This window comes from Plectropomus leopardus, chromosome 19 (genome assembly GCF_008729295.1).
Source record: "Plectropomus leopardus isolate mb chromosome 19, YSFRI_Pleo_2.0, whole genome shotgun sequence".
NCBI lineage: Eukaryota > Metazoa > Chordata > Actinopteri > Perciformes > Serranidae > Plectropomus > Plectropomus leopardus.
Genome location: NC_056481.1, coordinates 2058946 through 2070904, shown reverse-complemented (window position 1 = coordinate 2070904; position 11959 = coordinate 2058946). Strand labels below are relative to the sequence as shown.

Below are 11959 nucleotides of genomic sequence, written 5' to 3'. Positions count from 1 at the left end.
ATAGCATAGAAAGTTGCAAAAACGGTGAAAAAGACCAAAATATGGCATGTCGACAAAATTACCCAGAAAGCAAGGCTATAGTATGGCAAAACTGTCAAAAAATGACATTTCCCAAAAACAACTGAAAACTGATTAAAACCGATTTGAATAGCATGCTTACACGCGCCATAGCATAGAAAGTTGCAAAAATGGGCAAAAAAACCATAATATGGCATGTCGAAAAAATGACCGAAAGTATCATAACAGAGTATGTGAAAAAGTCTCAAAAACAGCTGACAACCACATAAAACAGCAAGCCGACAAACGCCATGGCATAGAACGAGCCAGAAAATAACACTCACCTGCCTGCCCTGGATGACATCTGCACCTCTCGCTGCCGAAAGAAGACATCCTGCTTCCTCAGAGACACGTCTCTCTCTGCTCGTCGCCTGTTTGACCTCCTCCGCTCCTGAAAGTGTAACAGCAATCAAAGCGCGCACAGACAGACTTACAACAGTTTCTATCCCAAAGCCGTCACCACCCTGAACACTGCACTAAACACACAGAACATTCTCCAGAAACACTACTTCTTTTCCTCATACGTTGTGGGGAGTACTATGTACATGAAGGTACTTTGTATATATGTGTGACTGGTTGGGTGTATGAATATATAGGTTGATATGTTTTAAAGGATTTATTCTTTTTTCTATTTATTTTTATCCTATGCACTTTTTTGTTCTACTGAGCTCTGATCAGCAGCAAAAGAATCCTGTTGTATTAATCTCTACAATGACAATAAAAATACTGTGATTCTAATCTGCAGATTGAGTCGTTTTTGATGACATTGAAGACTATGACGATTCTGTGCTATTTCAGGTCATTTTTGCTCTTTGTTATTAATGGGAAACGCTGCCATAGCATTATATGTCACAAAATGTCAAAATATCAAAACAACTGAAAACCACATTAAATAACATGTTGAGACTCGTCATAGCATAGAATGTGGAAAAATCGTCCAAAAAAATAAAAAATGACATGTCCCAAAAACAGCTGAAAACTGCATCAAATAGCGTGCTGAGACACACAATGGCATAGAATGTTATAAATACGTCCAGAAGTACAATAATATGGCATGTCGAAAAATATTACTCAAAAAGCAAGGCTATAATATGGTAAAAATTATAACAATGACATGTCCCAAAAACAGCTTAAATACATTGAAAACTGCATGACATAGCGTGCCTACAAACATCATGGCATAGAATGTTACAAAAAGTGAAAAAAACCCAAAATATGGCATGTCGAAAAAAATCACCCAGAAAGCAAGGCTATAGTATGGCAAAAATGTCAAAAAATGACATGTCCCAAAAACAACTGAAAACTGATTAAAACAGCTTTAAATAGCACACTGAGACATGCCATAGCATAGAAAGTTGCAAAAACGGCCCAAAAAAAGAAAATATGGCATGTTGAAGAAATGACCCAAAAGGCAAGGCTATAGTATGGCAAAAATGTCAAAAAATGACATGTCCCAAAAACAACTGAAAACTGATTAAAACAGATTTAAATAGCATGCTTACACGCGCCATAGCATAGAAAGTTGCAAAAATGGGCAAAAACACCATAATATGGCATGTCGAAAAAATGACCCAGAAAGCAAGGCTATAGTATGGCAAAAATGTCAAAAAATGACATGTCCCAAAAATAACTGAAAATAGTTGAAAACCGCATTAAACAGCGTGCGGAGACACGCCATAGCATAGAAAGTTGAGGAAACGGCCAAAAAGACCATAATATGGCATCTTGAAAAAATGACCAAAAAGCAAGGCTATAGTATGGCATTTTTGCTCTTTGTTATTAATGGGAAACGCTGCCATAGCATAATATGTCACAAAATGTCCAAATATCAAAACAGCTACTAAAACCACATTAAATAGCACGTTGAGACTCGCCATAGCATAGAATGTGGAAAAAACGTCCAAAAACATAACGACCGAAAATGCCATACTGCAGTATGCGAAAAATGTCAAAAATGACATGTCACAAAAACAGCTGAAAACTGCGTCAAATAGCGCGTTGAGACACACAATGGCGTAGAATGTTACAAAAATGGCCCAAAACATCATAATACAGGATGTCGAAAAATGACCCAAAAGAAAGGCTATAGTATGGCAAAAATATGACGTGTCCCCAAAAAGGTGTAAACACCTGAAAACTGCATAAAAGAGCTTGCCAAAACACGCCACAGCATAGAAAGTTGCAAAACGTCCAAAAACACCATAAATTGCATGTCAAAAATGACAGAAAACGTCACGGTGAAGTCAAAATACGACACGTCCAACAAACGTTATTGTGTACTATGTTAAAAAAAAACAGCCAAAAACATGGACTGAGAGAGTTCAAGTTATCTCGCTAACGTTATATTAAAGTAGTTGGATGCAATCTAAGCAACACAAATCACCAAGAGAAATGCACCAAAATGTCACCAAATAGAAAATCCAAAGCACAACAACAAACAAGGAAAAAGGGTTTCAGATTAAGTGTTACAAAATGTTAATCTGCTACAAATAACCCTTTAAAACCTGACTGACACCAGTTTTCTTGTGCTGCATTCAGATGCCTTTCACAAGCATGTGAAACATTAAGCAAACTGATTTAATTTCTCAAAAAAACATCCCATAAACGTCCTGCCATTTTTTTATTAAGTAAAAGTAATTAAGTGAAAATGTGCTGTATAAAGAGAGACAGAAAGAGAATCACAAGAAAGCTATCAAATAACTAAGAACGATTACCGAGAAGAATAATTATTATAATGTGATTTTATTAGAATGTTTGTTTTTTCAATTCATTTTTTACATTACATTTTAACTCCATTTTCCAGGTCTTTTTTTCTTTCTTTATTTGTTTGTTCTTGTAAAAGTATAGGTCGTTTTTTGTTGTTTTTGAAAGAAACAAAAAAGAAAGATACCATGAAAAATATTTACAATAATTTAATTATCAGTTTTTTATTTAGATTTATTATTTTTTTATATTATATTAAATTTTGTTTTTGTAATATTCCTGTAACTTCTTTTAACTTTCTTGTTAATTTGAACTCTTTTTTAAGTTGCTTATTTCCTGTTTTCCGTGTTTTTTAAGGAAATACCGACAGTTCGCTCCGGTTTCAACAAAGGTTAGCTTAAAAATGCGCCTGACACGAGACATAAACACACACAATGATAGAAAAATGATAAAAACGTGAACAAACCTGTGGTTCGCGGCTGAAGTTTGGTGTTTCAAACAGCATCCAGCAGGTTGTGTTGTCGCTACTTTTCTCTCAGACGATATTTCCTGCTGCTAATCTGCGATTATTCTCTCAAACATCGCCGATATTTCATCGGCGGCCGCTTCCAGTCGCCGTTTCACCGACAGTCTCGGTATTTCCAGCTTTCAGGCGCAGAAAAAACGACGACAGAAGACTTTTCCGCGACAAAATGTTTGTTGTTTCCTTCGATGTGATCGCCGCCATTAACAGTCTCTGTCGCAGCTTGCTTACGTCGCGCCGGCGGATTTTGGCGCGCTTTCTACTACGTCATCCATCCGTCATTTCCGGTTGATTTTTGGGGGTGTTTTTTTCGTTTCGTTTTTTTAATGTATTGACACCAGAGCGTTATTTAAAACATAAACTTTAAAAAAAAATGTAAAAATTCATTTATTTGGTCTAATATTATACATTAGGCAGGATAACATTGGTCATGATATAAATTTTCATCTTACAACTTTTAATAGGCCTAATTTTTGAAAAAAAAAACATTCATAAGGAAAAAAGTGGTTACTAACTAAACCCACTTTCCTGCACTGACTCTCTCTCTCTCTTTATATATACACAAAAGAAGAAAAATAAATAAAAGCCAATAAAAATTGCACAGAAATGTATAAAAACTGATTTAGTGGATCATTTTGAACGCTTGCATACCTCTGTGGAGCATTTGTGCAAGGGAAAAAATATTCAGTCAGATCTCAGTCTATCCCTCTGAAATGTACGTTTGACCAATGAAATCCTTTATTTCCATGTGAGGTTATACCTCCAGGTCACAGCCAGCTCGCTAACAAAATATGGGAACGTCTCATCAGTTTGGTCTCCCGACATCTAATATTGAGCAACAGACACCAAACAACTACCTCAAAAACCAAATTAAAGACAAAAAAAGGCTTGAGATGGCCCAGCAGCTGGGAAATGATGATATAATGTGCTGATATGCACCGATAACGTTACATGTTTGTCACAGAAAAGACATCACAGCAAGCATCAAATAAAGGTCTTATGTTTAACCCTTCAGAATTTTTTTAAAATTCTTAAAAAAAAAACATGGGAAGAAGGCAATAAACAACTTAAAATGAAAGGACTAAAATATTTGCAAGAAATGAGTGAAAAGCACAAGAAAATTACCTGAAAATTAGCACAAAAAGAAGAGGAAAATAAACAAGAAATTTACTGGAATGATACTTGAAATTATAATAATTCTGTAAAATCATTTTTAATTTATAATTACTAATAAAAATGAATAGTTTTGACATTTTTCCATAGTTTTTTTTGTATTTAAATTGTAAATCTACTAATTTCTTACAGTTTGTGGAACATTTCTTGCCAAATTGCTAATTGCCTTTTTCCACTTGTTTTTGAAAGAAATCAAACCAATCTGCTCAGGGTTCAAAGGGTTAAATACCTGTGAAAAGCATCTAAAATTAGCACAAGAAAAGTGATGGCGGACTGAGTTTCGGAGAGTGAATGAATTGTGTGGTTCACATCGGAATGAAAATGGGAAACAGCAACGCACATGGTTTACACTGGACCTGGTTTCAAATCTTTTTAAATTTTGCACGTCAATTTTCTATATTTCCGCTCCGTGTTTTTCACATCGTGTTGGTGAGAAACAGCTTTTAATATTTCACAAAAATGCTTTTATAAAAAGAACAATTTCTATCTTGTGTGGACTTTCATGTGACACTTCAGACCTCTTTGCGCTGCAAATCGTTTGCCACAAACAGCACATCCATATGGTTTCTCTCCTGTGTGGATTCGTATGTGGGCCCTGCAGCTAGCTTTAAGTCTAAATCTTTTCCCACAAAAGTCACATTCAAATGGCTTTTCTCCTGTGTGGATTCGCATGTGTGACCGGCAATGATGCTGCAGTCCAACCCACCTCCCACGAAGACTGCACTGAAACATTTTCTCTCCTGTGTGGATTCTCATGTGCTCCTTCAAAGTTTTCTCCCGTGTAAATCTTTTCCCACAAACATGACATTCAGATGGTTTCTCTCCTGTGTGGATTCTCGTATGTTTGTTCAGATTTCCTTGTAGCGCAAATCTTTTCCCACACACATCACAACCAAATGGTTTCTCTCCTGTGTGAAGCGTCACGTGCGTCTTCAGATTTTCCTTTTTTTGAAATCTTTTTCCACAAACTTGGCATTCAAATGGTTTCTCTCCTGTGTGGACTCTGCTGTGTGACTTGCAAACCCAGCGTGTTTTAAATCTTTTCCCACAAACATGACATTCAAATGGTTTCTCTCCTGTGTGAATTCTCACGTGTCCCATCAGATTTCCTTGTAGCACAAATCTTTTCCCACAAACATCACAACAAAATGGTTTCTCTCCTGTGTGGATTCTCCTGTGTGACTTGCAAACCCGGTATGTTTTAAATATTTTCCCACAAACATCACAACCAAATGGTTTCTCTCCTGTGTGAAGTGTGATGTGTGCCTTCAGATTTTCTTTTTTTTGAAATCTTTTCCCACAAACATCACAATCAAATGGTCTCTCTCCTGTGTGAGCTCTCATCTGTGAATCTTTTTTCTTCCTAACCAAACTTCTGGAGGACAGTTTTCCAAAATGACAGATCATGTGTTTCTGCAGAAACCCCTTGTAGTGAAAACGTTTACTGCTTTTAAAGAAGCTGAAGGACATTTTGTCAGCGTTACATCCCTCATCACTTACAGGGGCGTCCTTATATTTCAGAGCATTTACAGCAGACTCAGCTGTCCTGGTCTCCATCCAACCGCTGGCACCGTCTTCAGTTTCAGGCCCAGAATCTGACATGGGTTCTTGCCAACCGTTGTCACTGTCTTCAGTCTCAGAAGAGTCTGAGGCCTTTCCATCATCAGTATTTGGTTGTGAATGACGATGTGGATCTAGGTTCCTGGCTGGTTTGGGGTCTCTGCAGTCCTGTGCATCAGTTTCTGTTTTTATCTGCGTATCGGAGCTGATGATTGGAGGCTCTGCCTCTCTGCTGTCCCCCGTTTGGATTTGACGAAGCTCTGAGGACTGAGGTTTCTCTTCTTCATCTTCACTCTTCACAATAACAGCAGTGAACCTGGTGATATCAGTGTCCTCCTCTTCCTCTTTTATGTGGAGGGACACTGGGTCCTCCTGTTCCTCTTTTACATTAATGGGCTCTGGGTCCACCTGTTCCTCTTTTAGGTGAAGGGGCTCTGGGTCCTCCTGTTCCTCTTTTACATTAATGGGCTCTGGGTCCGCCTGTTCCTCTTTTAGGTGAAGGGGCTCTGGATCCACCTGTTCCTCTTTTAGGTGAAGGGGCTCTGGATCCACCTGTTCCTCTTTTAGGTGAAGGGGCTCTGGGTCCTCCTGTTCCTCTTTTAGGTGAAGGGGCTCTGGGTCCGCCTGTTCCTCTTTTAGGTGAAGGGGCTCTGGGTCCTTTTGGTCCAGGCTGGGGCTCCTCTCAGGAGGAACACCTTTAATCCCCAACAGCTGCTGGACATCTGCAGGGAGGACATGATGGACAACTGTGACAACACACTATATTATTTCTTTATGTCTGTGAGATCAGTGATGTGTTAATTTAATCTAAATTCTACTTAATTAAAATTGTTAGCGCCAATTTTCTAGAATTCTAGATACTTTTTACTGTTAAAGTCTTAATAAATAACTGTGGATATGCAGTGCAGCTTATTTAGTCATAAACATTTTATGTTGTAGGTAAATATGTTAGATTTGAAAGATGTCAGCGGATTTAAGGTTACTTAGCAGGAAAAACTGTGTCTGAGTCAGTTTGGCCTCTATCACACGCTGTTGTGAGGACAACAGATTGCAATCTAGCATCAGCTAGCAAACTAAGATAAGCTGTCACGTGTGTGGATAACTATAGCTAACGTTAACATCATCGCATAGGCCTATGAGGTTTTGCTGCAGGCCTGTTGAACCTTTGCTCGACAGAATAATCGGGTAAAAATAAGCACACAGCACACATTTCAGGACGGCAAGCATCTGGTGGCCGGGCTTTGGCCATTGGGTCATTCAAATGAGATACATGCAGCCGCCATCCTGTGGGCTCACCACGTGCAGGGACAGGAATCGGGGCCGGGTGCACTGTATGATGGGCAACAGGCAGGGGCGGGGTCTAGAGGGTTAGCTCTGGGGACATGGAACGTCACTTCTCTGGCGGGGAAGGAGCTGGAGTTGGTGCGATACCAACAAGATACAGTTGGGCTCACCTCTACGCACAGCACTCGTTCTGGAAGCAAAATCCTGAAGAGGGTCTGGACTAGCGTCACTTCTGGAGTGACCCAGGGTGAGAGGTGCTGGGCGGGTGTGGAGATACTCACGAGCCTCCAACTGAGCACCGTGTGTTGGAGTTCTCTCCGCGGAACAAGAAGGTCGCCTCAATGCGATTGTGAATTGCTGAGCGGAGGTCTCTGACCATTATTTGTGCATATGTACCAAACAGCAGTTCGGATTAGTCATCCTTCTTGGAAGCACTGGGCAGTGACCTGGAAAAGGTGCTGACCAGGGACTCTAAAGTTCCTCTGGGGGACTGTAACACTCACATGGGCAACAATAGAGTAGAGGAGGAACAGCCCATCTGATCTGAACTCACGTTGTGTTTTGTTACTGGACTTCTGTGCAAGTCATGGATAGTTCATAACAAACAACGTGTCCGAGCATAGGGATGTTCATAAGTGTTCTTGGTGCCAGAACGTCCCAGGCCAAAGATCTATGATCGACATTGTGGTCGTATCATTGGATCAGATTCTGCAGCTTTATGTCTCAGACACTCGGGTGAAGAGGAGCAGAACTGTCAGCTGATCACCACTTGGTGATGAGTTGGATCAAGCAGCAGGGGAGACTGCCGGACAGACCCAGTAAACCCAAACATGTAGTGATGGTGAACTGGGAAAGTCTGGATAAAGCCCTTGTCCGCAAGGTCTTCAACTCCCACCTCAGGAGAAACTCTGTACATCCCGGGGAAGTTTGGGGACATGGAATCATGTGGTCCTTGTTCCCAACCTTCATTGTGGAGGCAGCGACTAAAGTTGTGGTAGAAAGAACACTCTGAGGAACTCCCGAACCCGGCCGTCGCATCCTCTATGGACGAGGCAGAGTCTGAAGACTCAGGGGTTCTCATCCATATCCCTGGCAGAGGTTGCTGAGGTAGTCAAATAGCTCCTCAGCAGCATGGTGCCAGGTGTGGATGAGATTCGCTCTGAGATGCTGAAGACTCTGGTGCCTGTGGAGGGGCAGACCAGGGTGTTGGTTCCCATTGTTAAAAAAAAAGGGAACCAGAGGGTATGTTCGAATTACTGGGGTATCGCACTGCTCAGCATAGGTTCAGACCGACTGCAGAACCTCAGATTTAAGAGGATAAATGCAGGTTCTGTCCTGCTCGTGGAACAGTGGATCAGCGCTTTACCCTTACGAGGCTACTGGAAGGGTCGCAGGAGTTTGCCCAAACAGTCTACATGTGTTTCATGGACTTGGGGAAGCTCCCGTGTCCCTAGGGTAGTTTTGTGGAGGGGTCATTGCTATGGGCCATCCCGTCCTTATATGACCAAAGTGAGAGCTGTTTATGTTCAGCGGTTAAATTTGTATATTCCTAGTCATGCCCCTAGCTATTTCACCAACACTATGAGTTACAGGGTAAGTTAATTCTCTACGATGAAGGTAAACAAATGTATGTCACTTACCAAGATCTCGTCTGACGGGCCTCTGCACCTGTGCTGACGTGGCTGGTGCAGGTGTTGAGGGCATCAATGCAAAGATGTGTATGCTGGGATTTTTGCTGTTTGTCTTGTAAAGACTTCTGAAACTGCAATTACACAAATTTAATGAGTCAATATCAGATATTCATTTAACAACTGGAGAGGTAACATTTGAATTCTTCATTACTTGCATACGAAACAGTGATTGTAAAAAACAGAATTACTGCCTCAAGGTTGTATGACTCCAAGAAGCAGTCAAGATGCATTTACAGTTCACATCCATGTTTGCTTAGACTCTTATATGGCCATGACAGCTGACAATGTGACCATAACGTAGTTTAGTTATAACCTGACGTTAACTTTTTTACTTCTGGCGATTTCATTTATACTCAAAAAATAAAAGATTTTAGGACTTCTCTAGGATTTTAAAATGTTTCATGTATTTTAGGATACTTCTAGAATATTACGACAGTTCTGGGATTTTAGAAAATTTATTGGATTTTAGGACAATTCTAGGATTTTAGGACATTAGGGTGTTAGCTAGGACCCGAGGAATGTGGGGAATCCTCCACTGGTTCTTTTTTTAAAAAACAAACTCTATTTTGATGCTGTTTTATGCCCTCAGGCACCTCATGTATACTAAGAGTAAAAAAACATTTCCCAGTGTGAATCACTTTATTTTACTGTGTATTAGAAAATGGTCCTTCATCTCCACCAAACAGACTTTTTATTCGACCAATAAACAAAATGCTTAACAGTAACAATGTAAGTAATGGTAGCATTCATTGTATTTGGAAAGACTTTTATAGAACAGCAGTGTTAATCATTTATCAGTGACTGCTGCAGCCAAATGCCAAATTTTTTTGGTCATCAAACATTTATTAGGAAAGCACTATTATTTCAACGAGATGACTTGCCTTTCAGTCCCACTTGATGCACAAATGCTTGACACTGTTGGAGGCTTGACTGGAAGAGGTCTTCTCTTCATGGGAGCGATACATCTCGCATAGCTGGAAGAACAACAAGATCAGGAAAATAAGTGCTTCATGACACGGTTGCGTAACCCTGTAACTCACTGTGTCACATCCAGAAGTTGGATGAGGAGGGTTGACCCTCTTGGGCAAATACACCAAAATAAATCAAGAATTTCTCATTAGGGGTCCCCGATTTATTGCCTGCACGTCTGTATTGGTATATTAGTCTTGTTTATTGTCATCAACTTATTGGCAAAAAAGAAGACACACCGATGGCAGAGGCTGATGTTTGTCATTGTTATTGTAAATGCATGTCGGGTCCAAATATCGATTATCTGTGAATATATGAATTATATTTTATTTTCTTACAGACCAGCACAGCTTTCCCCATACTGTCACAATAACAGACTGTTTATTGATGCCACAGGTGACTGACGAGAGGCAAATATTTAAACATGATGATGATGAAGAATCTCCATGAAGAACAAAGACCAAAAGCTCGAGCAACAAGGACAAACTCAGAAGAGCCTTTCAGTCAGAGGAGTTTTTACAAAGCTTTAAAGTTCAAACATCATATTATAAAAACATATTATGGTTTTGTGTTGTGCCAACACAGATGCTTGGTGTTAAAATAAATGTATTATTAAAACGAATAAAGCACCATGCTGCTAAAACTACTGACTCACATTCCTTTTTTTAAAATGTATTTATCGATTCTTCTGGCTTGTAACTTTTTTGCATGTCTGTAATAAATATTTTGAAGGGTAAAATTATTAACTATTAATGCGGTATTTTTATTTGATAGAAAGTGCACAGAGGATTTTATTAGAAGTCATTTAGCAGATTACTACTCCTAAATGTAAATATAGATGGTTGTACTTTAATAGAAAACAATGGAAATCTGTCTTTCTGTAACCTTTTCATTTCTTTATTTCGGATGTCACTCGGGCTGGGCGATATACACAATAAATACCGTTACCGTGATATGACACCACAAACCGTCTGAGATTTTGGATATCATGATATCATGATATGAAACAAGTGTTGTCCTGCGAAGTAATTTTCTAAACTTATCAGACTGTTCTACTTGTTCTAATAATTCAAAAATCTCATTGTGTTATTATTTTGTGCAAAACGGTCATCCCTAAAACACTGTCACAGTATCAGTACCTACGTATTTCCTCATTTGATTTTGTTGCCCAGTCCAGCATTTATGAAGCTTGTGAGGAGATTTTAAATATCGTGATATATACCGTGTACCGTGATATGGGCAAATAATATCATGATATTATGGCAAAGCCATACCGCCCAGCCCGAGGTCTTACTGTGTTTGTTTATTAGTTTGTTTATTGGTGATTTGTTTGCCAAAAATGAGAAAACACCGAAGTCGTATATGTTTAACTTCTGTATGCTGCCGTATTTTGCATTTCCTTGAATAAAGTGCGTTAAAAACGCGAAGACAGAAGCTGGAAATGTCGAGTTTCTATCGGCGCACTGCGGACACGGACACACTGCAGCCTGTCTGAAGGTGACTTCACCTTTCCAGGAGGAAACAGGCCATCTCGGCGTCGGTGTGGAAGTTTTTCTCCCACATCAGAGACCTCCACCTGAGGAAGGCCGCTCCGATGTTCACCCAGGTCTTCCTCTGCCGCCGCCGCTCCCGCCGCCGCCGCTCCTCCTCCTGTCTCTGCCTCCATGGCGGCTCGCGCGCTTTTTCCTCCGTTAAATAATAATTATGATCCTCCATCCGTCAAAATGTAAGTTTCTCTGTTTCTTTTACAGCAATCTGGTTTGCTAGCAACACGGGCAGCAGCCAGCAACTACTTCCTGTTATTTCCTCTTCTTCGGTGGTGTTTAACGGCGGCTGGTATCTGCAATGTTGCATTACCGCCAACCACTGTGTGTATATATATTGTACTGTATACAGTTTATATATATATATACTCCAATATATATACACACAGTGCATATATATGCTGCATTACCGCCAACCACTGTGTATATATATATATATATGTATATATGTGTGT

The 11959-nt window shown here is 39.8% G+C and overlaps 1 protein-coding gene across 1 annotated transcript; it reads right to left on the bottom strand.

Annotated features, from left to right (window-relative positions):
- Window positions 1-4671: 4671 nt before the first annotated feature.
- Window positions 4672-11753, bottom strand: LOC121958901 (zinc finger protein 436-like). The gene is made up of 4 exons (XM_042508072.1): window positions 11468-11753; window positions 9873-9965; window positions 8941-9062; window positions 4672-6738 (listed from the first exon to the last, which is right to left on the bottom strand). Exons 1-4 carry the CDS (start codon window positions 11674-11676, stop codon window positions 4940-4942), a joined length of 2223 nt encoding a protein of 740 aa, XP_042364006.1. The 5' UTR covers window positions 11677-11753; the 3' UTR covers window positions 4672-4939.
- Window positions 11754-11959: the final 206 nt, after the last annotated feature.

Excerpts from the sequence above, each read along its gene's own strand:
- LOC121958901 (XM_042508072.1), bottom strand. The coding sequence starts at position 11,676 with ATGGAGGATCATAATTATTATTTAACGGAGGAAAAAGCGCGCGAGCCG. Across the intron at positions 9,966-11,467 it reads GCCTGTTTCCTCCTGGAAAG|CTATGCGAGATGTATCGCTC; the intron begins GTGAAGTCACCT and ends TTGTTCTTCCAG. Across the intron at positions 6,739-8,940 it reads GCCCGTCAGACGAGATCTTG|ATGTCCAGCAGCTGTTGGGG; the intron begins GTAAGTGACATA and ends TCCTCCCTGCAG.